This window comes from Eimeria maxima, genomic scaffold, assembly GCF_000499605.1.
Source record: "Eimeria maxima Weybridge genomic scaffold, Emw_scaff16, whole genome shotgun sequence".
In the NCBI taxonomy this organism is placed as follows: domain Eukaryota; phylum Apicomplexa; class Conoidasida; order Eucoccidiorida; family Eimeriidae; genus Eimeria; species Eimeria maxima.
The window spans coordinates 22,501-49,410 of NW_013563557.1; the positions used below are offsets into that span (position 1 = coordinate 22,501).

The 26,910-nt window shown below is 49.1% G+C and overlaps 5 protein-coding genes across 5 annotated transcripts in view; 2 read left to right on the top strand and 3 right to left on the bottom strand.

The window, feature by feature from the left end:
* The window catches only part of EMWEY_00003090 (hypothetical protein), a gene marked incomplete at both ends in the record, with an annotated part of 2,204 nt that extends 1,551 nt beyond the window's left edge, over window positions 1-653 (bottom strand). Inside the window, one exon of the mRNA XM_013477642.1 lies at window positions 332-653. Coding sequence (XP_013333096.1) covers window positions 332-653 — 322 coding nt within the window. The remainder of the gene's footprint in view (window positions 1-331) is intronic.
* Window positions 654-1,165: 512 nt separating this feature from the next.
* On the top strand, window positions 1,166-5,609 carry EMWEY_00003100 (hypothetical protein; the record flags this gene model as incomplete). Its single annotated transcript, XM_013477643.1, has 9 exons — window positions 1,166-1,705; window positions 1,846-1,938; window positions 2,130-2,221; window positions 2,368-2,488; window positions 2,622-4,457; window positions 4,590-4,699; window positions 4,827-4,972; window positions 5,074-5,179; window positions 5,381-5,609. 9 exons carry the CDS (start codon window positions 1,166-1,168, stop codon window positions 5,607-5,609), a joined length of 3,273 nt encoding a protein of 1,090 aa, XP_013333097.1.
* A 2,136-nt stretch (window positions 5,610-7,745) lies between these two features.
* EMWEY_00003110 (SWI/SNF-related matrix-associated actin-dependent regulator of chromatin, putative) lies at window positions 7,746-15,084 on the bottom strand (the record flags this gene model as incomplete). The annotated part of the gene is made up of 13 exons (XM_013477644.1): window positions 7,746-8,150; window positions 8,585-8,616; window positions 8,785-8,920; window positions 9,187-9,379; window positions 9,521-9,696; window positions 9,792-10,140; window positions 10,331-10,493; window positions 10,770-10,862; window positions 11,337-11,909; window positions 12,131-12,271; window positions 12,661-12,731; window positions 13,773-14,175; window positions 14,628-15,084. The coding sequence occupies 13 exons, from the start codon at window positions 15,082-15,084 to the stop codon at window positions 7,746-7,748; spliced, it is 3,192 nt and encodes a 1,063-aa protein (XP_013333098.1).
* A 3,360-nt stretch (window positions 15,085-18,444) lies between these two features.
* EMWEY_00003120 (intraflagellar transport particle protein, putative) lies at window positions 18,445-22,558 on the top strand (the record flags this gene model as incomplete). Its single annotated transcript, XM_013477645.1, has 10 exons — window positions 18,445-18,470; window positions 18,642-18,750; window positions 19,146-19,249; window positions 19,495-19,538; window positions 19,632-19,925; window positions 20,205-20,421; window positions 21,122-21,277; window positions 21,780-21,831; window positions 21,955-22,109; window positions 22,279-22,558. 10 exons carry the CDS (start codon window positions 18,445-18,447, stop codon window positions 22,556-22,558), a joined length of 1,437 nt encoding a protein of 478 aa, XP_013333099.1.
* Window positions 22,559-25,742: 3,184 nt separating this feature from the next.
* Window positions 25,743-26,910, bottom strand: part of EMWEY_00003130 (33 kDa dynein arm light chain, axonemal, putative) — a gene marked incomplete at both ends in the record, with an annotated part of 1,752 nt that continues 584 nt past the window's right edge. Inside the window, 4 exons of the mRNA XM_013477646.1 lie at window positions 25,743-25,896; window positions 26,063-26,120; window positions 26,297-26,432; window positions 26,614-26,849. Coding sequence (XP_013333100.1) covers window positions 25,743-25,896; window positions 26,063-26,120; window positions 26,297-26,432; window positions 26,614-26,849 — 584 coding nt within the window. The remainder of the gene's footprint in view (window positions 25,897-26,062; window positions 26,121-26,296; window positions 26,433-26,613; window positions 26,850-26,910) is intronic.

The window sequence follows — 26,910 nt, forward strand, 5'->3', positions numbered from 1 at the left end:
AGCTGTAAACCTGCATGCATTTGCCACTGTCAAGAATGCACGGAGACCCAGTGCTGCTGCTGCCGCTGCTGCTGCTCTTCTTGCTCCTGCTGCTGCTGCCTGCTCTGGCGCTCTCCGACACTAAGCGGCTGCAGAGGCAATTGCTGCAGCAGCTGGTGCTGCTGCGTCTGCCTCAACTGCTGCTGCTGTTGCTGAGGCTGCTCCTGGGCTAGGGCTGTTCCTGCTGCTGCTGCTGCTGCAGAGCCCCAGATCTACGCCAGCAGTGCAGCAGTTGCAAGTACTTTCTGCATGCACTCTGCTGCCGTGTCCCTGGGGTTTGCTGCAGTAGGACCCCGCGCCGGCTGCTGGTGCTCTTGCTCCTCCTGCTCCACCTGCTCCTCCTCCTGCTGCTGCTGCTGCTGCCCTTGAAGGGAAACCCTCATACAAGACACACAAGTAGACCACAGAGAGCCCCAGATATTTCCATGCAGCAAATTTGCTGCTGTTACTGCTGCTACGGCTGCTAAGGACAATCGAGCTGCAGGAACGCGCTGGCTGCATGCAGCCGCCTGCTGCTGCTGCTGCTGCTGCTGCTGCAGCTGCTGCTGCTGCTGCTGCTGCAGCAAAGGGGAGTGCAGTATTTTCGGCCTTTTTATGTAAATGTGTGTCTTCATTTGCTGAAGATCTAAGAAATATCCAATTATGAACTTTAGACAGAATTCAACACCCGAAGACAAGCAGCAGCAGTAGCAGCAGCAGCAGCAGCAGCAGCAGCAGCAGCGCAGCAGCAGCAGCAGCAGCAGCAACTGCGAGTTAGATCCATAGGCATGCTGCAGGGGTAGCATCGGCGGCTTCTACAGCAAATAAATGATCACAAGAAAAGAAATCTCCTCTGTTTAATCTGCCCCCCCTTTGTGTCTGTGTGTCTGGGGTTCAGGGTTTAGGGTTTAGGGTTTAGGGTTTAGGGTTTGGGGACTAGGGTTTAGGGTTTAGGGTTTAGGGCGAGGATTCCTTTAGCCTTTTCTGAGGCTTCTTTTATACACATTGACGAGCAGCAGCACCAACAACAGCAGCAGCAGCAGGAGCACCAACAGCACCAGTAGCACGAGCAACAGCACGAGCAGAAGCAGCAGCAGCACCAATATCACCAGCAGCAACAACAGCAGCAGCAACAGCAGCAGCAACAATGAGTCCTACTCTATCTTCTAAGGACACCCCGACGGAGTGTGGAGCAAAGGGCAACACTCCTGCAGAAGCAGCAGCAGAAACGCCAGCAACAGCAGCAGCAACACCAGCAGCAGCAGCAGCATCTGAGCCTGCACTTCCAAATAAGGGCAGCAGCAGCAGCAGCAGCGGCAGCAGCACCGAGGAATCCCCGGCTAACATGTTTGAGGCTGCTGCAGAGCGAATAGAGCAGGAGCAGCAGCAGCAGAAGCAGCAGCAGAGGAAAAAGCAGCAGCAGAAGCAGCAGAAGCAGCAGAATGGGAATGAGAGTGCATCTATGCAGCGGTTGCAGGAGCAGCTGCAGCAGGAGCGTGAGGCATTTGCTGCAGCACAGCTGCAGCAGCAGCAGCAGCACGAGCAGGAGAGGCAGGAGATGAGGGAGAGGGAGGAAAGAATTGCAAGACAAGCAACAGCAGCACTGCAGCGCCTAAGGTCGTCACATTCAGATGAGCTGCAGCAGCAGCAGCAGCAGCACGAGCAGGCTATCTTAGAGCTCAAACAGGTATGTTGCTGCTGTTGCTGCTGCTCTTGCTACTGCTGTCCCTGCTGCTGCTGTGTTCGTGCTGCTCCTCAAGAATAAGAGGACATAATTAACAGGAGGAATTATGTCCTCTTATTCTTGTTGCTGCTGCTGCAATTCAGGAGGTTGGCTCGCTGCAGCAGCAACTGCAGCAGGAGCAGCAGCAACGTCTTGATAAGGAGCAGGAGCTGCTAAAGCACCAGAAGCAGCAAGAGGTAAGACTCTGCAGCAGCAGCAGCAGCAGCAGCAGCACTCTGCTGCTTGCTTCTATAGTCCCCTTCTGCTGCTGCTGCTCTTGGTACTCCTGCTGCTGCTACTGATGCTGCTGCTGCTGTTGTTGTTGTTGCGTTTTGCACCGCCCACGCTGTGCTATCTGTTGTTGCTGCTGTTGCTGCTGTTGCTGCAGGACTCTGCAGCAACTAGAGAAGCAACAGAGAGACAGCTAGAAGAGCTGCAGCAGCAGCATGCGCAGCTGCAGCGGCAGCACACTGCAGCAGAGTATGTTGCCCCTTTGCTGCTGCTGCTACCCCCTTTGCTGCTGCTGTTGGGTCTGTCTCCCTGCACTTACTAAAACAGGTGTTGTGAATTTGTTGCTTCTGCTTCTGTTGCTGCTGTTGTTGTTGTTGCTGCTGCTGCTGCTGCAGGGATGAGCTGAGGACAGCTGCTAAGAAGTGTGAAGCCTTGGGGGAGGAGCTGCAGCAACAGCAGCAGCAATATCAGCAGCAGCAGCAGCAATTACTAGCATTCAAAGAAGACCTTAAACGCGTAGGCATTACATAGGTTGCTGCTGCATCTGCTGCTGCATCTGCTGCTCCTTATGCTGCTGTATTTGTTGCTCAGTCTGCTGCTGTTATGCTGCTATATATCTGCTGCTCTGTCTGCTGTTGTGGCCTTGCAGGAGGCGGAGCAGCGGGAGGCCTCTGCTGCTGCTGCTGAGGCAGCGCAGCAAGAGAAGCAGCAGCTGCACCAGCAGGTTGAAAGTCTGCTGCAGCAGCAGCAGGTTTTCGAGCAGCAGCTGAAGCAGCAGCAGCAGCAGCAGCAAGACCTTTCCGCCCTTAAAGAGCAGCTTGAGAAGCACAAAGGTGAGGCAGAAGACCTGAAGCAGCAACTGCAGCAACAGCAGCAGCAACAGCAACAGCAGCAGCAGCAGCACAACGAAGTTGCTGCCATCAAGCAGAAGCTCGAGCAGGAGCAGCAGCAGTTGAAAGAGCAGCTGCAGCAGCAGCAAGATAAAGCAGCAGACCTGATGCAGCAGCTGCAGCAACAGCAACAGCTGGAGCAGCAGCTCAAGCAGCACCAAGATGAGGCCGAAGGTCTCAAGCAGCAGCTCAAGCAGCACCAAGGTGAGGCCGAAGGTCTCAAGCAGCAGCTGCAGCAACAGCAGCAACAGCAGCAGCAGCAGGAAGATGAAGTTACTGACCTCAAGCAGCAACTGCAGCAAAAGGCGCAGCTAGAACGACAACTCACCCTCCAGCAAGAGGAGGCGGAAGCTCTGAAGCAGCAGCTGCAGCAGCAACAGCAGCAGCAGCAGGAAGAGGTTGCCGGCCTCAAGCAGCAACTGCAGCAGCAAGAGCAGTTGGAGCAGCAGCTCAAGCAGCACCAGGATGAGGCCGAAGGTCTCAAGCAGCAACTGCAGCAACAGCAGCAGCAACAGCAAGGTGAAGTTGCTGGCCTGAAGCAGCAACTGGAGCAGCAGCAGCAGCACCTACAGCAGCAGATCAAGCAGCAACAAGAGGAGGCCGAAGCCCTGAAGCAGCAGCTCGTGCAGCAGCAGCAGCAGCAGGATGAAGTTGCTAGCCTTAACCAGAAGCTGCAGCAACAGCAACAGCAGCGGCAAGATGAAGTTGCTGACCTCAAGCAGCAACTGCAGCAACAGCAGCAGCAGCAGCAAGATGAAGTTACTGGCCTCAAGCAGCAACTGCAGCAAAAGGAGCAGCTAGAGCGGCAACTCACGCTGCATCAAGAGGAGGCGGAAACTCTGAAGCAGCAGCTGCAGCAGCAACAGCAGCAGCAGCAAGAAGAGGTTGCTGGCCTCAAGCAGCAACTGCAGCAGCAGGAGCAGTTGGAGCAGCAGCTCAAGCAGCACCAAGATGAGGCCGAAGGCCTCAAACAGCAACTGCAGCAGCAGCAGCAGCAACAGCAACAGCAGCAAAATGAAGTTGCTAGCCTCAAGGACCAACTGCAGCAGAAACAGGAGATAGAGCAGCAGCTGAAGCAGCAGCAAGATGAGGCGGAGGGCCTTAAGAAGCAGCTGCAGGAGCAGCAGCAACAGCAACAGCAACGGCAAGAGGAAGTTGCTGAACTGCAGCAACGACTGCAGCAGCAGCAGCAGCAGCTGGAGCAGCAGCTGAAGCAGCAGGAAGATGAGGCGAAAAGTCTCAAGCAGCAACTGCAGCAACAGCAGCAGCAGCAGCAGGAGGAAGTTGCCAACCTCAAGCAGCAGCTAGAGCAGCAGAAACAGCAGCAGCAGCAGCAAAAGGATGAAGTTGCTGGCCTCAAGCAGCAACTGCAGCAGCAACAAAAGTTGGAGCAGCAGCTTAAGCAGCAGCAAGAAGAGGCAAAAGGTCTCAAGCAGCAACTGCAGCAACAACAACAGCAGCAGGAGAAGCAGCAGCAGCTGGAGAAGCAGCTGAAGCAGCAGAAAGACGAGGCAGCAGCCCTTAAGCAGCAGCTGCAGCAGCAGCAGCAGCAGCAGGAGGATGAAAGAAAGTCTCTTAAGAAGCAACTGGACGAGGTATGCTAATGGTGCTGCTCCTGTTTCTGTTGGTCGTATGCTGCTGCTGCTGCTGCTGCTGCTGCTGAAGCGCTGCTGTATGAGCGTTGCTGCTTATGCCGTGTGTTGTGCTGCTGTTGCTGCTGCCTGCAGATGTCCCAGAAGCTGAAGCAGCAGCAGCAAGAGCTACAAAAGAGCAGCAGCACAGCAGCAGCTGCAGAATCGACGCAGCAGCGAATCGCAGCTCTTGAGGGTGAAGTGGAGTAAGTCATTTTTGCTGCTGCTGCTGCTGCTGTTGCTGTTGCTGCTGCTGCTTCTGTTGCTGCTGCTGCTTCTGTTGCTGCTGTAGCAGCATCCTGTATCCCTGTGTCCCTGCTGTTTGGCCTGCAGGAAAGCTCGTGCTGCTGCAACACAAGCGAAGGCAGAGTTGCAGCAGTCTCAGCAGCAGCTGCAGCAGCACAAGCAGCAGCTGCAACAGCTGCAGCAGCAGCAGCGAAAGCAGCAGCAACAAAAGGCAGGGGAGGCAACAAACGACGGTAAGTACCTGCAATGGGCATGCTGCAGTTAGTACAGCTAAACTGTGCCTCTTCTGCTAATGCTGCTGCATCTGCTGCTGCATCTGCTGCTGCTGCTGCAGGCGAGTGTGCCGGAAAGAAGAAGTCTCAAAAACAGCAAGCAGCAGCAACAACAGCAGCAACAAGAAGAAGCGGACACCTGGCGAGTCGTCTGGATGCCCCCATGAGGTATTCCTTTCGGTTGAGACTGCTGCTGTTTGCTGCTGCCGTTTCTGCTTGGTGCTGCTGCTGCTGCTGCTGCTTTTGTTCATTGCATTGTGCTGCTGCGTGCTGCTGCTGCTGCCTTTGTTCTACATTTACATGTTCTAAAGGGTTGATTGTGGGAGTTTGCTGCTGCTGCTGCTGTTGCTCTTGCTGCTTCTGGTGCAGGTCTGTGCTGCAGCGGCTGCAGAACAGTGGTTATGCACGTGCTGCTGCTATGGTGTACTTTTTGCTGCTAAACGTTCTCGTCGTGCTGCTGTTGGTAGGCGCCTGCGGTAGCAGCAGCAGCAGCAGCAGTCTCAGCAGCCTCAGCAGCAGCAGCCTCAATAGCAGAAGCAGCAGCAGCAGCCTCAATAGCAGCAGGAGCAGCCCCAAGGGCCCGATTGGTGACCTCTGACGTAATTAATTCAGCAGCAATAATAGCAGCAATAGCAGCAGCGGCAACAGCGATAGCTGCAGCAGTAACTGCAGCAGCTGCAGCAGCAAATATTTGGCTATGTGCAGCTTTGTTGTTTCGTTAGTGGCTGCTGCTAACTTAAGATTTATGTTTTAGACCCTTTAATGCTGCGATGCTCGTTTTAGGGTTTAGGTTCTAGGGTTTAGGGTTTAGGTAACAGTGTTTACGGTTTAGGGATTGGGGTTTAGGGTTTAGGGTTTAGGCATAAGGGCTTAGTCCTTAGTACAGCAACCACCACCTGTACCTTTTGAGCATCAAACCAGAAGAACCCCAAAGTCGCCACAGAAGAAGCAGACATGAAGATATTAGGGTTTAGGGTTTAGGGTTTAGGGTTTAGGGTTAAGGGGTTTTCCAAGCTAAGGCCGCAAGGGGGGGTGTTTATTTGGAGTTTGTTAAGGTTTAGGGTTTAGGGTGGTGTCTATTACGGATAGACATGGTTTATCCTGGTGTTTAGGGTTTAGGGTTTAGGGTTTATTTATGTTCAATTTGTACTGAGGGTTTTAGGGTTTAGTGTTCAAGGTTTATTAGGGTTTATGCCTCTACCTGATGTGGGTGTCTGCAAACCACCATTTGGTGTGTACATCCGCCAGTATAATAAGATAAATAAAAAAAAAAAAAAGAATAAAATATATGTGTTATAATTAATAAAAGAGTATAATTTAAGGGGTAAACCCTAAACCCTAAACCCTAATTTTAATTAATTAAATTATAAGGAAAACAAGCCATCAATGGGAATCGAACCCACGACCTTCGGTTTACAAGACCGATGCTCTACCACTAAGCTATGATGGCGATGTTTTGATAACCCTAAACCCTCTAAATCAGGGTTTAGGGTTTAGGGTTTAGGGTTTACAGTTTAGGGTTTTTTATATTGAATAAATTTATATATTATGATCAAATATCTTTATTTTACATAAGACAGCAGCAGCAAGAGAGGAGGGTTTAGGGTTTAGGACCGGTCTTTGTTCCTCTTCTTGTGCATGTGATTTGCTGCTCTTTTATCCCTTTTTTAGTTTGTTTTAGTAAATTGATTTAGATACAATTCATTTATTTAATTTTTATTCTTTATTTTTATTATGTAGGGGTTTAGGGTTTAGGGTTTATACTTCTCCATGCAGACAGCATGCAGCAGCAGCCTCTCCTTCCCTAGGCTAACACACCAAGCGTTCTTGTCCATTTTTTTTAAGTATTTTAAACAACAACATTTATTTTCTCGTATTTGTGGTCAAAACCCCAGTTTAGGGTTTAGGGTTTAGATAGTACGGTTGAGTTTTAGGGTTTAGTTCTTGGGCTCAAGGTCTTACGCAGTACGGATGAGGGTCTAGGGTGTTAGGGTTTAGGGTTTAAGGTTTAGGACTTGAAGCTTAGGTTCGAACGTCTAGGGTTTGGAGGCTTGGGTATAGGCCTTAAGGGCTCACCATGACAACCCCATAGAGCAAGCACACACGAAAGTACCTGCTGTTGCTGCTGCTGTTGCTGCTGCTGTTGCTGCCAGTGCTGCTGTTCCTGCTGCTGCTTCCCCCTAGTTCTCCCTGTTGCAGATACTGCTGCAGCTGCGCTTGCCGTTGCTGCTGGCTGCGTTGCTTCTGTCGCTGCTGCCTGTCGTACTGCCCCGTGTTCTCTGTGCTGCTGCTGTTTCTGGTGCCACCTGGAGGTATGGAGAGCCACAGCTAGCTGCATAACTAGCTACCCATCTAGCTACCGAGTAGCCAGCTACACAGCAGCTAGCTACACAGCTACCTACAGTGCGTTATGTTCTTCTGGGTTAAACAGAGGCAGCAGCAGAAACAGCAGCAACAACAGCAGCGGCAGCAGCAACTTAATGGTGGAGTCACCATCATATACAATACAATAAAAAGAATATTAAGGGAGTAAGCAAAAAAAAATTAATAATTAATAATAATACATTAATATAATTGAAAACAAAAAAGAATAAAAGACAGCAATTATGTCTGCTGTACAGGCACCGCGTTATATGCCACAGCAGCGGCAGCTGTTTGCTGCTGCTGCTATTGCTGCTGCTATTGCTATTGCTGTTGCAGCCTCTATTGCTGCTGATTCTGCTGCTGTTGCTGCTTATTCTCCAGTAAGGAGGCGTCTTCTCTTTGCCTCTGCCTCTCCACTAGAGAGGGGAGAAAATTGCTCTGTCTTCCCAATGCGCGGAGGAGAGTCCGTATCTGCTGCTGCTGCTGCTGCTGCTGCTGCTGCTGTTGCTGCTGCTGCTGCTGCTGTCTGTGTCTCCAACCCCCCTGATCTTTCTACGCTGTTGGTATACGGGCCATCTGCTGTAGTAGATGAGGCGTTGGCTGCTGGTGTTGCTGCTGTTGCTGCAGGTGTTGCTGCTGCAGGTGTTGTACCTGCTGGTGTTGCTGCTGCTGGTGTTCCTGTTGCTGCTGCTGGTGTTCCTGTTGCTGCTGAAGGAGACTGCTGCTTCGTTGCCGGCATATCTAAACGGCGGCGGCCACGCGAAAACCTCTCGCCCTGCGGCAAACATAAAATATCCACACTAGCAGCAGCAGCTAGCTGCAGCAGATGCACCAACAACATTCAACAGTAGCAGCCACACCAGCAGCAACACCAGAAACACCACCAACAGCAGCACCAGCAGCAGGAAATTTACCTCTTCTTTCTTAAGTTGACGAATAATTGCTTCTGCCCTTCGCCCCAAGTCTGCTGCTGCTCGCGATCTAAAGAACCAATCCCCTACCCAATTGCTGTCACGTAATATCTGCACACATAATATAAATATATCTGCTGCGCAACATATTTAAGCAGCAGCAGCAGCAGCAGCAATACAGCAGGAGCAGCAGCGAGAAAGCCAGCACGAACAGTACCGCAAATAGCAGCAGCAACAACAGCAGCAGCAATAACAACAGTACTAGCAGCAACAGCAGCAGCAGTAACAGCAGACCCACCTGGCTGCGGAGTTTCTCCCAATTGCCGTAGCCTAAAATGCACACAACGTACAGTACACGCAACACCTTGCAACAGCAGCAGCAGGAACAGCAACAGCGGCAACAGCAACAACAAAAATACCAACAAGACCAGCAACAGCACCAGCAGCTGCAACAGCAGCAACAGCAGCAGCAACAGCAGCAGCAGCAGCAACACCGACCTAGTAATGTAGTAAGGTTAAGTACGAAGATATCTTCTTCCTCAGTAAAGAAAGATTTTGATTTTGTTGCAGCAGCAAAATTTATCGGCAAACGACGCCAAGGGAAATCACTCTGCTGCTGACGACGAACTATCACCTGCAGCAGCAACAGTAGCAGCAACAGCAGCATAATTATCAACAACAACAACAGCAGCAGGAGCAGCAACAGCAGCAATAGCAGCAATAGCAGTAGCAGCAGTACTATTATTATGTGTAGTATATAACTTTTGCTAATATTTTACTGCTTGTAACTCAATGAATATATATAATACACTGTACACTAAATATTAGGGTTTAGGGTTTATTAGGGTTTTTTATTGTTTATTAGGGTTTATTAGGGTTTAGGGTTTATATTATGTATACCTGTTCAAGTTCTCTTCTTCTTTGTATAACAGCCTCTCCGTCTTGTATTTTTTTGACGAGTTTTTTCCAGTCTCCAATTTCTTCCAATCTTTGCCAAAAAACAGAAGAATATTTTTTGACTTCTTCTGTCGTTTTTCCTTCGACCTCCGTCGCAATTCTATCCAAATCCTCTCGGCCATACATTTCGCACCCCCTATATGCATAGAAACCATAAACCCTAAACCCTAAACCCTAAACCCTAAACCCTAGTAACCGGAATATCGCAGCACCACCAGCACCACGGTGGTGACCAGCACACCAGCAGCAACACCAGCAGCAGCAAAAAATTTCTTACCTAACAAATGCAAGTAGATCCCTTCTTGACCAATTCCTAAACCCCTCAGCAATAAGTCTTCTTCTTTCTTCTTCCTCTTCTTCTGTTAATTTTCTGCTGCTGCCTAAAGTTGCTCGCCACTGTAAATCAATTTCATGTAATTCTTCTATTCTCTCCCTCCGGTAAAATTGCCAATCCTGCAACGGGAAAAAAGAAGAAAATAATTATTTTTTTATTAATTGTTTACTAATTTATTTAATTAAATTGTTTATTTAGATTATCTCTATCTTACCTGCATATTGGGAAGTTTGATTAACTTAGGCATGGGTTTGCGGCTGTCCTTTGAATGTTGTTGCTGTTGTTGTTGCTGCTGTTGCTGCTCTGCTGCTGCTGCTGCAGCAGCATCTTTATATGTGCTGGCCCTAAGTCTCCTCCTGCTGTCTCGTTCTGACGAAGCAGCTTGCTGCTCCCTTGCAAGAGATAGCCATGCCTCTCTATCTGCTGTCTTCCTTTCTTCAGGATAATATAATTCATCTGCATCATATAAGCTGCTGCTGTTGCTGCTGCTGCTAAAGTCCAACAAAGAACGCCGCACCTGCTGCTGCAACATCGCTTCCATCTGCTCCGTCCGCTCCTGTCCTCTGTACCACAAATACAACAGCAACAACAAGAGAAGAATTGTCAGCAGCAGCGACAACAACCGCACCAACAGCAGCAACACCAAAAGACCGACGCAGGATTCACAGCACCGCCACCACTACCACCAGCAACAGCAACAGCAACAGCAACAACAGCAGCAGCAACAACAGCAACAGCAGTAGCAAATCCAACCTTGCAAGAATAGCTTCAAGTTCTTCTTCTGTTAAATCATTTTTTCCTGATGGTTTAAAAATATGCTCAGCCCCAAATTGAACCATCGATAGCAAAGCCTTCGAACTTAGATCACCACGATTACTACCAGCATGTAGACGCCCTTGTTGGATTACGGCGGTGTCTGCAGCAGCAGCAGCAGCAGCAGCAGCAGAGGAGGAGAAGAATAGGAGTAGGAAAAGCAACAGGAGGAGGAAAAGCAGCAACCACAACAGGTAAGATGAAATGCAACGTATGGGTAATTTTGTTCTGCATGATGCAGCAGCAGATGCTGCTGCTGATTCTGCTGCTGCTGCTGCTGCACTACTGGGGAAGATGAAACTACAGCAACAACACCAGCCACCTAACTACCAGTCCTGCTTCTCCTGTTGCTGTTGCTGTTGCTGTTGCTGCTGCTTACCGAGTTGCAGTTTAAGGTTTGCTCTTTCAAGTATTTTCTCTTCTATTGTGTGCTCATGGATAAGTCGATAAACATTTACTGCCCGCTGTTGCCCTGCAAAAACCCAGCCCCAAAACGCATGCAGACAGCAGCAGTTACAGAAACAGTAACAGCAACAGTAACTGCAACAGCAGCAGCAGCGGCTACATCAACAGCAACCCCACCGCCACAATCACGCAAAGCAACAACCACCAAATATAAAGACAGGGCAAACAAAACAAACAGAACAAAAGGACTAAAAGGGACACAAAAAGAGGCAAAAAAGGCGTAAAAAAGGGCAAAAAAAAGTACCAATTCTGTGTGCTCTATCCATGGCCTGAAGGTCATTCTGAGGATTCCAGTCTGAGTCGAAGATGATAACTGTGTCGGCTGCGGTAAGATTTGTTCCTATGCCTCCAGCACGAGTAGATAGAAGGAAAATAGATATATTTTTATTTTTTTTATTGTTTTTATTGTTATTATTACTATTATTATTTGTGTTATCTGTTATATTATTAGTATTATTTGTATCCGTATTGTTATTCATACTATTTATGCCGTTTGCTGCATTGTTCGCGGTTGTCATGACCTCCTTATGGTCCTTAATGTCTTTGTTTGCATTACTATCATTATTATCTATATTATTATCTATATTATTATCTATATTATTATCTATATTATTATCTTTATTATTATCATTATTATTACTACTATTACTAACATTATTAATATTATCCTTGTTATCGTGAATATTATCCTTATTATCATCATTGTTATTATCCTTAGTACCATTACTACTATCATTATTAATATTATTATTACTATCATTATTATTATCATTATTATTATCATCATTGTCATCACCATAACAATTATTATTAAAAGCAGCAATTTGTTTTTCTCTTTCGTCTGCTGCAGTACTACCATCTAATCTACAATATCCAAACCCTCTTATACAACAATAATCTTCTAATATATCCAACATCTTCGTCATCTGAGAAAATAATAAAACGCGACTCCCCCTCGCTACTAATCGTTGCAGCAAACGATCGCAAAAACGTAACTTCCCGCTGTTGTATATCACGTGCTCCCCAAATGGATCTTCATCCGCCGGCTCGTATCCTGCAAGCAACAGCAGCAACAGCAGCAGCAGCAGCAGCAATTGTAGGTGTTGCTGTATTAGTTGTAGTTGTAGTTGTAGTTCTTGTCGCTATTAGAGCAAAGCAGCAGCTATTCGAGCAGCAGCACCATTTGCAGCAGTACCATTTAATGCAGCACTACCACTTGCAGCAGCGGCAGCAATTACAGGGGCAGCAGCACCACCATTAAGAGTAGTAAGTTACCTTCGAACAGATAAGGATGATTGCACGCCTTTCTTAGTTGTATCGCTAAATTACGTAATTGCGATCGACCGCAACTTTCGCCTCCTTGTAAGGCACTAACATTTTTCGTTAATAAATCTCTATACAATGTACGCTGCATATCTGCAGCAGGCACAAGGGCAAGAGCAGCACCAGCACCAACTGTAGTATTAGTAGCAGTACAAGTAGCAGTCATAGTGGTAGTGGTAGCAGTAGTAGGAGCAGTAGCAGCAACGGCAGCAGCAGCAGTAGTAGTAGGATAAGTAGTAGCAGTACTAGTAGCACTAGTAGTAGCAGTAGTAGGAGCAGTAGTAGAAGGGGCAGCAGCAGCAGCAGCAGTAGCAATAGTTATGTAATGGGAGAGCATGTAAGCTGTACATCTGCAACAGCAGAAGCAGCAGCAGCAGCAGTTAATGTCTGTGCTATAGTGTATGCGCCTACAAAGCAGATATCAAACAAAAGTAACTAACGGTTTAGGGTTTAGGGTTTAGGGTTTAGGGTTTTGCAATTACCAGAAAGGGGGATGAAGCAAATGACTTCTTTCTTTGGAGGCATCTCTTGCAGGACATCTTTCTTCACTCGCCTGCATTAGCAGCAGCAGCAGCAACAGTAACAGCACTAATAGCAGCATTAGCAGCATCAATTTTCATCCTCATCCCCAGCAGCAGCAAAAGCAACAGCAGCACAACGCCAACAACAGCAAGAACAGCACCAACAACAACAACAGCAACAGCAACAGCAACAGCAACAGCAACAGCAACAGCAACGGCAACAGCAACAGCAACAGCAGCAGCAGCAGCTGCTACAGTGATTGCTGTATACCTGAGCATGAAAGGTCTAAGTATGCGATGTAATCTTTTAACAATAAGAAGATTTCTTTCTTCAATTTGTTGTGGCGTAAGAAGAACTCCTTCTTTATCTGTTGATGCATTTAAATCAAATAATGATAAAAAATCAGACCCCGATTCAAATAATTGAGGGAGCAAAAAATGTAATAAGGCCCATAATTCCTTTAAATTGTTCTGCAGCACCACATCCACCAACAGCAGCAGCAGCAGCAGCAATATGCATATGCATATTGCACAAGATCAATACAAGTAGCAGCAGCAACAAGAATAGTTGAAGTAGCAGTAGTAGTAGCAGCAGCCCGTACTGCAGCAACGTCTCGGATGTTGTGATACAAACACAAGCTTCTGCTAATAAGTTTGCTGCTGCTGTTAATTCTGCTGCTGCTGCTACTGCTCCCAGTCAATACCCCTGGCAGCAGCTACCTGTAGAGGTGTTCCTGTTAGCAGCAGCCGATACTTCGAAGAAAACTGGCGGACAGTCGTTGCGAGTTTCCCTGCAGCAACAGCAGCAACAGGAGCAGCAACAACACCATCAGCAACAGGAGCACGAGACTGACAACCCCGGCAGCAGGAGCATCAACAGGAGCAAACGGCAGCAGCGCGACCAGCATATCCACCAGCATTATCAAGAACACGCAACAGCAGCAACACCAGCAACAACAACAGCAGCAGCAGCAGCAGCAGCATGATGCTTGCCTTCTTCATTTTTGATTCTATGCGCTTCATCTATAATGATGTATTGCCAATCTATTTGACTTAGAATATTTTTTTCTAACATCAGCATTTCATAAGAAGCAACAACAACATTAACTTCCTCGGGTAGCTGCTCCTCCTCCTCTTCTCCTTCCTGTTGCTGCTGCTGCTGTTGCTGCTGTAGGTGTTGCTGTTGGGAGGATTCCTCGTCCTCGTCCATCTCTGCGGCCTCCTCGGCATCACGCTGCTGTTGTTTGCTGCTGCTGCTGGTGTGCATCGGGCTTTGTGTTCTGCTCCTGGATGCTGCTGCTGCATTCTTCTGTTGCTGCTTCTGCCTGCGGTTGATGTACTGCTGCTGCGTCTCTTTCACTAGTTTGCATGCAGTTAGCAGCAGCAACAACAACCTCTTTCGCTTCTCTTTCTCCCCCAATATTTTAACAGCACCCAAAGATGGACAAAACCGACGCAACTCAGCCATCCAGTTACCTGCAGCGCCAGCAGGGGCAGCAATAGCAGCAATAGTAAGGACGTGCACAGAGGGACGGGTTTACTCTCTCTTTTGTTCCTAAGTCTGACGACCACAATATATACAGCAGCAACAAGAAGGAGGGCAAAATCAACAGTAACAGCATTCACAGCAGCAGCAATAGATGAACAATTAATAGAATACTGCTGCTGCTGCCGGTGTTGCAGTTGTTGCAGTTGTTGTATATATATGTATATAGATATTTTCTTACCAATAGTACTTTTAGGTGCTAATACAAGATGAGGCCCATTAAATGCCCTATTATGTTTAAGGAATGCAACAAAAGAAATTGTTTGAAAAGTTTTTCCCAATCCCATTTCATCGGCTAGAATTCCGCTAAGTCCGCGATCGTGTAGACAGACTAACCAACGTAATCCTTCAATTTGATGAGGCTTAGGAGGATATTTTATACATGAAGGAAATTCTATTGTTGCTGCTGCTGCTGCTGCTGCTGCTGCTGTTACTGGTCCTGCCCCTGGTGCTGGCACTGTTGATGATAGACGTGGGGATGATGGGGGTGATGCACCTGATGCTCCTCCTGTTGTCTTTTCTGTATCGTCGTCGGAAGAAGTAGGCAAAGAATCGCTCCTACGAAGTCTATTCCTCCTCCTGCCGCTGCTGCTGCTGCTGCTGCTGCTGGTGTTTTGGGGATCATCGAGCTCTTCTTCACCTCCTGATTCTTCCAGTTGCTGACGTCGTCGTCGCTGCAGGTGCATCTGCCGCTGCTGCTGCTGTTGCAGCTCCCGTATCTGCTCCCCTACATCACGAGAAGGATCATAAGATCCACTACAAATAAGATCTAAGAAACGCTCGCCGTGCTGCAGCAGCAGCTGCAGCTTCCCTACTTCCCCTTTGCTAGAGCCACCCATCCTGATGCTGCTGCTGCTCTTACTGCTGCTGCCGGTGGTGCTCTGCTGGTGGAGATGGTGCTACTGTTGAGTTCCTGCTAATGCTGCGTCTCATGCTGCTTACGAGCTGCTGCTGCTAATGCTAATGCTGACGTTGCTGCTTCCTGAGCTGCGATACTAAAATGGCAAAAGGACGAAAAAACGCGACGCGCTGCAGCAGCAGAGCAGTTGCAGCAGCAGCAGCAGCAGCAATGTAGCTGCTGCTGCTGCTGCTGCTGCTGCCTTTACGTGTTTTGGTTATCTGTTGCTGCTGATGATGCTGATGCTGCTGCTGTTATGCCTTCAGCTGCTGTAGCCACTGCTGTAGCACTCCAAGGTGCTGCTGACGAGCAGCAGCTCCTGCTGCAGCAGCAGCTCTTTCGCAAGCGAACCCCACAGCGACTCCCAAGAGCCTCTCAGTCGTGGTGTGCGGGCATAAGAGACAGTTCTTGCTGTTGCTGCTGCTGCTGCTGAGGTTGTAGCAGTTGTCGCTGCACTGTTCTAGTACTGCTGCTGTTGCGGCCAGCAGACTCCCGCTGTGTAGCGTTGCACCCGCAAAGAAACCCCCTTCTCTCACACGTTTATTCTAAACCCTGAACCCTTTACCCTAAACATCAAACCGTAAACCCTTTATCGTCGGCGCTGACCATAACCACTGCTGCAGCCTAGGGAATAAACCAACGGGCGGTGAGCCAAATGTTGCTGTCTAACCTATTAGCTCGCTCCTCCTAACAATTAAAAAGAAGAGAAGTTTGCTGCTGGTGATGCTGCTGCTGCTGCTGCTGCTGCTCGAGCCCGCTACTGCTGCTGTTGCCAGCAGCAGCAGCCCCCCGCCTGCGGCACAATCGGGCTGGCTCTTTTATTATGTGTAATTTTATATTCGAATAAATAAAAATAAATAATTATATATTTAAATTAAACAATATATTTATTATCTGGGGAGGAAATAACTTCACCTATACACCTGCAGACAACGCCACAAGCAGATCATAAAGATGTAAGAAGGGCCCCCTGTTCTTCTTGTTATTGCTGCTGCTACTGCTGCTACGCTGCCTTTCTAGCTGCTGCTTCTGCTGCTGCATGTGCTTCTTCTGCTCTACTCATCCTACTTCTATTGGGGCTAACCCTCCTGCTGCCGTTGCAACTCCCACTGCTGCACCCGCCACTGTTCCATTATTCCCTTGAGCGCTGGGGTTGCTGCTGCTGCTGCTGCTCAGCATTCGTGTATTGGAGCTGCTCCTGCAGTTTGTGCTGCTGCTGTTGAGGCGGGTCGTGCTGCCGCTGCTACAGCAGCAACTGCTGCATCTTCAGCTGCTAAGGTGTGTCTCTCGTGCTGGAGTTGCTGGTGAGGTTGCTGCTGTTGTTGTTGCTGCTGCTGCTGCTAGACCAGCTGTTTATGCATTGGATTTCTTATCAAGGAAGCAAGACTCGGTTGTGTTCGGTGTACGTGCGCGGCTCCACCTCCGTTAGATGCGGGACGGGATTGAGGTTGCGCCCCTTTGCTGTTGCTATTGCTGCTGTTCTCTCTGCTGCAGCAGAAGCCACACCACCGTAGCAGCAACATAAGAGCCGATACATCGAGTCTGGGCTGTTGCATTTCTGCAACACAACAGCAGGAGCGCGTGCAACAACAGCTGCTGCAGCAGTGTCTGCCCACCACAAGTCTTCGAGTTAGTGCTTCTGCTGCAGCAGTAGCAGCAGCGCCTCCTTCCCCTTTTAATTGGTTTTCTGTGATATTTATCTATGAGCAACGCAACAGGCAACGAAGTATACAGACAGCTGAAGACACGAGTGCGTACACATCACATAATTGAATTAATAAGTAATAGACTGAAATAAAAAGTAGTGTATATAAGTAAATTAGTAATATAAAAACAGCCATTCATACACATCATCGTGGGGACAAACTAGCGCAGGTTGATAGGTACTTAGGGCAGTAGCAAGAGCAGTGGGGTGCAGTTCGCGTGTGTGCCGTGTTTGCAGTGTTGCCTATCTTATCTTCTCCCCGTCTCCTCTGCCGCAGCAACGGCAGCAGCGATCCTTCTGCTGCTGCTGTTGCTACAGCTGGCACGGGTGCAGACTCTTTACTGGATTCGTTACCTTGTTTAAGTCCTTCAGCTGCCGCCAATTATGCTACAGCAGATAACACCGCTGCTGCTGCTGCTGCTGCTACTGCTGCTGCTACTGCTGCTGCTACTGCCGGCAGCTCCCCACGCTATTGGCAGTCTTTCGGGGGAGGCTCTGCTTCGCCAGTACCAGCAACACAAGATACAGCAGCAGCAGCAGCAACTGGGGATGCTTTATGGTCGTGTAACACGCCGCTGCTTGATGTCCTTTCTAACGACCAAAGAGATGTGGATGCCGAGAATGCTGCTGCTGAAGGTAAGGCGCAGCAGATGCTGCTGCTGCTGCTATAGTGGATGATGCTGTATCTGCATACAGTTCTTGTTACTTTGTTACTAAGAAGGAAAAGAAGCAGCCAACGACCGCGTCATGTTACTGTTGCTGCTGATGGTGCTGCTGCTGCTGCAGCGGTTGACCCTGCTGTTGATGTTCCACTGCTGCTCTACTGTTGCTGTGATGCTGCTGTGCTGCAGCAGCAGCAATAAGTGCCTATAAGGAGGCGTGGGCTGCTTTCCTACGCGCTGTCTCTTTAGCTGAAGCAGACGACAACCAAGCTGCCTTGCATGCAGCCCGAGAAGCAGCAGCTGCTGCATCTGCTGCATCTGCTGCTGCAGCACATGCAGTAGCAGCAGCAGCAGCAGCAGGTTCGGTGTTACATGCAGAGGCGGATATTCTTTCACTAGAATTGGCTTGCGGTGTCCATCTAGCAAAAATGTTAGAAGTAAGACAAAGACATATAACTTATACAGACGCATCCGTAATTTACTTATTCTTTTATTTATTGTTTATGTATTTATTATATACAAATGAATGCATGCATGCATGCGTTGCTGCTGCTGCAGAGGATGGGGTTGTACGAAGAAAGCCATGCGATTTGCAGTCATTTATTGGCAGACAACAAACTCCCTGCCGCTAGAAAAATGTATTTCTTCCTTTTTACAATTTAGTCCTTGTTTGTTCCTTTTTTTCCTTTTGTTTTCATTTCTTCTTTTCTCGCTTTTGTTTGCTTGTACATTTGTGTAAATATATTCTCACGTATATGCATACCGATATATGTGTAAATGTACATACATATATAGTCTCCTTGTATGTCTCTTTTATGTATATCCATGTATGTGTGTGTTGTTGTTTGCATGCACTACTGCTTTTACGTCTTTTGCTGAATTTTTTGTATATATGGATCCCTATTTGCCTTTAAACAATTAAAAAGGCATTAAAATGAGCAACAGCACAAAGCTCCATGTGTGGGCTACAGGAACTCTGCATGCATTTCCTTCCGCAGCAGGAAATCCTCTGTGCTGCGTCACATGCATTGGCGTCAGCGACAGACACACACCTGCAGCAGCTAAATGCTACTTCTGCTGCTGTTGTTGCTGTTCTTGTCGTTGCTGCTGATGCTACTGTTGCTACTGCAGGCTATTGGGCAACATTGGCTGCATGCTTCTGAAACAGCAGAGGCCCCAAGAAGCCCTGAAGGCATTCAAGGCTGCTTTAGACAACACGCCTCTTACCACTAAAGACCAGGTGCATTGCGTGTCGGTTTGCTGCTGCTGTTGCTGTTTGCATGCATGCGTTTACGGCGATCCGTTACATCCACCTGTTGCTGCCGTTTCCCTCCCTGCAGCATATGGTGCTGCTGTCGGTGCTGCTGCTGCTGCTTCTACCGCTGCGCACCTAGTGGGGCTGTGCTTTGTGTGCACTCATACTGCTGCAGGGGTACAAACTGCTGAGAGCAAAATTACTCCGCAGTGTTGCCGGTTGTCACTTTTCTTTGGGTCGATACGTCGACGCAGCTGAGGAATACGAACAAGCCATTGAGGTCCTAAACCCGAAACTCTAAACCCTCAACCTAACCTGTGTCGAGCCTTGTTGCTATCTGAGGGTTAAGGATTTAGAGTTCTAGTTTTCGTTGCTTGCAGCTGGCACCTGAGGATGTGCACTCAAGAACGTCGGCTTTTAATCTCTTTCTTTGCTATCTGGCAATCGGCAACACCGCGCGAATGCACGAGGCCTTCCTTACGATGTTAGCCCTCAGGAAAAGCCAAATGCAGTCACTTGGTGGGCGGCTGCTTGTGTAGAAGTTCTACAATATAGGTTTATGGTTCAGTGTGCCTACCCCCTGAACCTGTAGGGCTTAAGGTTGAGTGTTTTAGGTGTAGGATTGAGGGTTTAGGATAAGGCTCACCTGTGGCAATGTGTTAAAACGTGTGTAGATGCGTTTGTCTCATCCTACGGTTTAGGTTGTAGGGTTTATGTTTCATGGTTTAGGTTTATGCGCCTACAACAGGCCAGCGCCCCTGTGCCATATCTGGGTCTTGTTTTTTGCGTGTTGTTCTTTGCTCTTTGTTATTAAGGCTTCGGGTAGATTTTAGCGTTTTGGGCTGTTTCTGTCTTTGTGTTGCCAGAAGAAGAGGGATGGAGACCGGAGCAAGCTGTTGGGGAGTTCGACGGCGAGTCCTCTACCATCCCCGGTTCTACTGCTGCTGCTTCGGCTGCTGCTGCTTCTACAGGAGCACCCGACGAAGCAGAAGCAGCAGCAGCCGAAGAAGAACCAGCCGAAGCCGCAGAGGGCAGCGAAGCAGCCGCGATGGTTCAGGCTGACGAGGCAGTATTAAAAGCTGCGCGATGCCTAGTGCTCTCTGGAGAGATGCAGCCCCAAGCTGCATACGAAGCCGTAATAGCTTCCCTGCTGCAGCATGGTGCGTCTTGCATGCATGCATGGATGTACGTATGGGTGGGTTACACGCATGCGGGTAGAAGCGTCTGCACACAGGCATACCTGACAGCAAAAACGCTCCACGGAACAGGAGCAGAGCCGACCAAACGGCTCCATGCGGTCGGGTTGCTGCTGCATCAAGTACAGCAACAAACTAACCGCTTAGAGCAGCACGATTCATGCTCGTAGTGCAACCCCACACAGTTGACTCTTTGACAATGACTACTGCACGCTGTTGTTGTTATGGCTGCTGCTGCTGCAGGGTTTGAAGACCTGGCTGGGGAGTTACAACTGGAGTTGGCGATGCAGCGACTGCGGGAAGGGCAGGCAGAGGCAGCAGTAGCTGCTTACAAGGGCTTTAAGCCCCATAGACTGCGCTTGCTGCTGGGGTCTTCAATTAATTTATGTTTTGTGTTCCTTCTTGAAGGAGATCTAGAGCAGGCCAACAAATATGCTGATCTCGCACTTAAGGCAGACAGGTGAGCGGGCATGTGCTGGTGCAGCTGCTGCTACTGCTCGTGCTGCAGCTGCTGCTGCTGCTGCCAGTGCTGCTGCTGCTGCTCGTGCTGCTGTGCAGCATCCTCCGGTGCTTCTACGTCTGCTGCAACCTCTTCGCTCGTTGGTCCTGCTGCTTCTACAACTGCAGACACACATCCTCGTGATTTCTCTCCTGTTACTGCGCTTGTCGTTTCTTCCCGTGCTGCTGCTGGTCGTGCTGCTGCTGCTGCTGCAGGCTTCGTGCCTTCCCGGTATGCTGCTCCTCTACTGGCTCCAGCTCTCCTGGCGGCTATGCCTGCTCTTTCGCCTGCTCTTTCGCCTTCTCTTTTCCTCCTCGTCTTATCTTTCCATCTGCTGCGTCTTCCTTTGTTGCTTCTTTTTGTGCTGCTGTCCTGGCGTGCCTACGAGCGCGATCGATCCGTTTAAGGCTATTTCATGTGCCCTTCATCATTTTCGTTTTTCACCTATTGTTAGTATGGCGGCTTATTCTATTCTGTTTCGTTACGTTATCTTGAGTATGCCGTTTGCCGTTCTTGAGTGCAGAGAGTGCAAGCATGCAGCTGAAACTGCCTCCCCCTGGCAAGAATGTTTTGCTCATTTCCTCTTCTCCGATGCTACCTAGCAAGTAATGGCTGCTCCTGCAGGGCTGTTGTTGCAGGGCTGCGGATGTTGTTCTTGCAGGAGAAATCCTAAGGCCCTCGTGAACAAAGGCTGCACTCTGTCGCTCCAAGGAGACGAGGAGAAGGCTGTGGAACTATTCAAGGAGGCGGCAGCCATCGACCCACACTGTCAAGAAGCCCTGTATAACCTCATTGTCACTTGGCGCAAACTCCGCCGGTATACCAGAAACATTAAACCCTGGACTGTAAACGCAAAGGCTTAAATACCCCGGGGCTTCACACCCTCAAAGGGCCAGTAGCACAGAGGGGCAAGGGGAACAGATGTACAACCATACACCGCCACATCACATTACGAGCAAAGGGACAGCCCGCGAGTCGATGCTGCTACGCATCCGTCTGTGCAGCTAGTGCATGCGTCTAGTGCATGTTTTTTTCCGGTGGATCTTGCTTGCCTATGGGGTGCGTACACTCGCTACAGCATGCATCCGCTGTTGCATGCAAGGGGTTGTCGCGTGCTTGCGTAGCCGTAATGCTGCAGGAACGATGAGGCGCTTGAGGCCTGTGGGCGACTACGAGCGCTTGCTCCAGGCCACGCAGAGGCGTTGTTTCAGCTGGCAACAATATATGAAGAGGCAATACATCCCTCAACCCTAAACACCCTCTGCACAATCTTCTAGGCTGTATTTGGGTGTGGTTGTTTGATTGTGTGGGTGTCTTAGTGTCTGGAGTGGTTGGGGGGCCGGAAGCGATACAGTCTGTCTGCCTCCGTGGGTATGTGTTTGTGCGTTTGCATGTGCATATATACATATATATGCACAGTTTCCATGCGTCTGGGATAGTGTAGCAGTCCAGCACGCGCTTGTCGGGTAGACTGTTGGGGCGTTGCTACTGCAGCAAGGGCAACTGTCTTCGGCTCTGGAAGCACTAGCCCTATTGGCTTCTCCTTCTATTCGGCCGCTTGATGCCGCTGTGTGGAGCCAAATGGGTTCTCTCTGTGCTCGTTTAGACCGGCCACAGGAGGCCTTTAGTCATTATCGCGAGGCATTTGGGTATTTCGTATATTTCTTTAGTTGTTGTCGTTTGTAGTCGTTGCTGTTCTTGGCGTCTGCCTTCGCATGCTCCCACTGCCACCTGTGCAGTGAGAAACACACGTCCTCAGGCTGTCCTTCTGCATGTAAAAGCTTTTTGTCGAGCGCCTTGTACTGTGTCTCTGCCTAGGCTGCGGCCTTGGGACCTGGATGCGGCGACCTGGTTGGGGATAGAACTGGTGAAGGCCCAGAACTTTAAGGAAGCATCTACTTATTTTACCTTAGCTGCCAAATTACAGCCCACAGAAAACAAATGGCGACAGCTCGCTGCTCTCTGTCTCCGCAAATCGGGTCAATTTGGCCCTGCCCTCCTTCTGTATGAGGCCCTGCACAAAGAGTTGCCTGATGACGCCAACATAGCCAAGCATCTCAAACGCACACGGGCTGCATTGGGTCTCCAGCACTCCTAGAGACAACACATTTGCCGTTGACAAAGCTAGGCAAATATCCTTGTTCCCCTACCTACTACCTCGAATGGGCTTCTGTAAACTACCTATCACTGTTCTTTATTCACATGGTTCCCCTTGTGGGTCGTTGCTGAAGGTACCTTTCGAGCTGCGTAAACAAAATGCACCCGGTCCCAGAGGCAAGGGTGATTTGTGCAGTTAGATTGCACTAAACCTCGCCAAAGAGAGCAAGGGTTCTTGTTTGTTTTAAACAGCGGGCAAACACCAAAAGCAATAGCGGTAAAGTGGCCAAACATCCCATATGTTGTTAAGTACAGTGACACGTCCTTGTTTCTATTTCAAGGCGAAGGGAGTAGAGGCCCCCTTCCATATCTACGACTTCACTACTTATATCCTTGGCCAAGTCGCAGCATCCAGGTCCCAAGGGCAGTGGCAACCAACGCCGTGGCCGTTTCCTCCGCCAGCTGCAGCTGAGCAACCAATTGATAGAGCGCAGGGGGCTACATAATGTCCATAGCATTGAAGAAGGGTGTAGATATAGTTACTGTGAGCTGGGTTGTAGTCTGCCTACCTTTTGTGGATATGGTTACAATGTGCTGAGTGTCTCACTATCTCATTAGTTCCTGTCCCACTGGAGTGAATAGTGGGGGCGAACTGGAGGAACGTGGAGGCCCCGTACCATTGCAGTATGACACTAAACCCAATATTACACACGAAATCTGCTGCTGGAGCTCCCTTAACCCCATCAATGCCTACCTGCGCAGATGGGTACGTCGGTATGTCCCTGGTACTGCGTTGGTTTTCCCGGTAGAATGCGACTCCATGATCAATGACACTACCAAATCACACAAGATTCAAACTAAGTGGACATGCGGCAGTGTTGGCATCTCAGTATAACCGAAACGAATGTCGGAAGATGCCCAGTCTACGATGACCCCAAGGGAGAGTTCCGATTATTGTTGAACCTGGGAGAAGGACAGAGCTGGAACTAAAGCTTTCTTCAAGTGGAATGAGCTGAGAATGAGCGGAATGCTGATTATAGCATGAGTAGGAAGCAGGCAGATGTCTCTAGCTACTTTCTCAACACTTTCCCAAGTGTTAAGTGAAGACAAGAAGTGCGTCCTTACTTGACACCAAACCTGCGTTCTATACATATACTATGTGTTATCTGCTGTGTGCTGTTCATTAAATGCTGACAAACCTATACTGTGCAGGTGGACTGCAATGGTGGTATAGCCATCATTGCCGTGCCTTTTCCTGTCAAAGGTCGGCACTGACATTGCAATCCCTGTGACTTACGTGGAACCCGCATAGGACACCAATTGTAGTTTGTGTTTCCCTGGTGTGTTATTGTTCAGATGGCATAGAAATCAAAAGGCTGAAATTGTAACAAGGCTTCTTCGGAAACCGTCACCGAGAAGGGCATAAAAGATATATTCCCGCGCCCCTGGGGTATTTCCCCAGCAGATTGGCAATACATTCTCACCTCTAGTGCGCTTTTTGTTTCAGAGGTGTTACGTCAGAGCCAAATTGGGGTGTAACGTCAACGGGAATTGCGGTTGCTACTCAACAACGACAGTAAGAACCGTGAGGCCTCGCATGCAGCAGCGTCGATGAAAAAGGGGCAATTGTTGCATATCCACCATTGCCATGGTTTTTCGTGTCAAAAACATAGTCTATGGTCGGCACTGGCAACGGGATTTTGCATGCATTGCTCCGCGCCAAATATATGACTACCAGTTTACGAAGTATCACGTAAGGACAAGAAGTGTGTGTGTGTGCTTGACGTTTAAGGAGTATTGCATGACAGAGTCAATACGAGGAGGCCGTCAACAACTCACCATATCTTGAGGAGTCTCTAAAAATCATTGGACACTCGGCTTTCTATGTTATTAGGCTTTGTATACTAATAATATCGTTTTAGGCTTTACGTCTTCCTACACGGGTGGTGTGCATGCAGGCTGGGTTCTGAACTGCTGTCCGGTCTGTGACTTGTTCGAACCAACGGTCTCTCTACTCGCCAGCTGCAGAATAAATAGCTGAACGGAAATGAACCTTTATAGTGTAGCCTTTGTTTGTAACATTCCACCAACACGCTGGTTGAAGCCTACCATAGACAGTCTTACGACACTACTCAAACAGAAGAATAAGAGTGATGTTGCGCAATATATTGCTTCCTTCCCCCATGGGACAAAACAAAACCTATGCATGCGTCCGCCACATTGTTAGTTCAAACCCAAGGTGCCTACCACCCGTTGACGGGGGCAGTGCCCAAAGAGTGCAAGTGAAGCAAACTACGCCAATAGAATTTGCTTCATCTGGAGTGTCCTCAGGATACAAAGACGACTCTAGGAGGCAGAGAAACCGCTGCGAATTGAGAGGGCAATTTGGTCTACCTTGCCCCTGCGTTTTTTACGGCATTACTCGCATATTTGACGCGGGGATTTTGGAGCACCTCAGCTAGTGGAACCTATGCTAGACGCCCATGCGGTTGATGCAAAAAGTTCGGCCCGACGAAGTGCCGGACACTGGCGCGAGCAACGGATCGTCTCTGTGCTTCAGCTCAACTCAGTGGTTGGCTAGGTGCTTGGCTAGTTGTAGTCACCTTGCCTCGGGCGTTGTGGGTGTTGATAAAGATTGTTTCGAGAACAGTCAATTGTTGGCGCATCATTTCGACCTGTCAACCGGGGTAAGGGTGAAAAACACTGTCGCTTAGCACTCATCTGGTGAATTCCGGTGTATGAACTTGGAGACAAGAATCTGACAAGGGCAAGGCAATTACTCACCTCATTTGCGTGCTGTTTAGCGAGCGCATTGAGCTCCTCGGCCATCTGCCTGCTCCAGCATATGAGAAGAAATGCAATGGAAACACTTCCCAATAAGTGCAAGGCGCCCATTGCTGGCTCGTTCAGTTGCAATATTTCATGCTGTACTTGTCCCACTATGCGCTCTTAACATTCCGACAGGGGTCGACTCGCTGCTACAATCCCAGCTTATACATCACAACAGTGAATGCCCCGCAGGTGGATATGGAAGCTGCCTAAAATAACATACGCCTTGCGCTCCTCTATCTGATTATGGGTTATTGCCAGAGTTGCCTTTAACTCCTCATTTTTCTCTTTTAAACTTTCGAGCTGCGTTCAAGAACAGCGCAACCATTTTGCCCCATCGTCACGTGACAGTTCATTCAGAGAGGTACTTCAAGGGAAGCGCTTGCCTGCTCCTGAGTGACATCTGAGTCCGTGGCATGGCTTTGTATTTGCTTAAGAGCAGAAAAACCGATTGAACTCTTGCAGAGTACTTCGAGAGCTGATATGGTAAGCTTAATTTCGTCTTTCACTCTGCGGAATAAGCAAGGGGACAGCATCGGCGCTGTGAATGCGTCATCCATGCTGAACCAGGGGTAAACATAGTGCATAGTGCTTTTTGGACACCTTGTGAGACCGCCCAGGGGAAACGCCAGCTGACGGTCTTGGGCCAGCTCAGACCACTCAAATGTCAGCTCACCTCAATAGCAAAAGTGCTCTCTCAGGGCAGAGAATTGCGACTTGGCGAATGAGTTCGTCTGGATGACACAGGAATCGATGCATCGTCCAAACACTGTAGCCCCTGAAACAAGCGTTTCGAGGGTTTTTGCTCAACCATACCACACGAGGACTTGTGAGGGCTAATTCATATTTGCGCGTGGTCGCAGATTGGCCACTATTTAGTTAGGGGCCAAGTGATTTTTCTGCCGCTCACCAAAACACTGAAGGATTGCGTCGTAGCGGCATGCACAAACTCCAGTCTCTGAAGCACGGCGTTCTAAAAGTTGTACGTCTAAGTCCTCACGAGTTTTTAGAACGTCTACGCGATCTGCTGCTGCTGTGCTGACGTGCTACAAGTAAGAAGCACAAACAGAACACGACTAGAAGGCTACAAAGAGAAGCCAGGTATCATAGGCCTTCGCTTGGTAAGTATCACAGGCCATCGCTTTCGATGCTTAGCACCGTTGCTACATGTGTAACACCAGCGGAAGGCGTGCTTTGCAGGGGCGGCTGTAAGGCGCGGTGACATACTTGTACAAACAGACGGTCCCCCTCACGCCACACTATGGGAGGGAATAGGGCATCGAGGACTGTCTCAACAGGCACTCTCGAGCCTTGGGCCTCCCTGCGGAGGCGTTCAACAACTGCCTGCGTATCTCTGGATTCTGCGTTATATCCGTCGGAGAGGATAGCTGCAGCCTCAGGGGAATCAGCCGATATTTCGACTGAGGGTCCGTAGCGAACCTGCAGTGCACCATACTCGAACCCTGTATGAGTAGAAGCACTGGGTTAAAGCGAAACGGGGGGGGGGGGGGGGGGGGGGGGGGG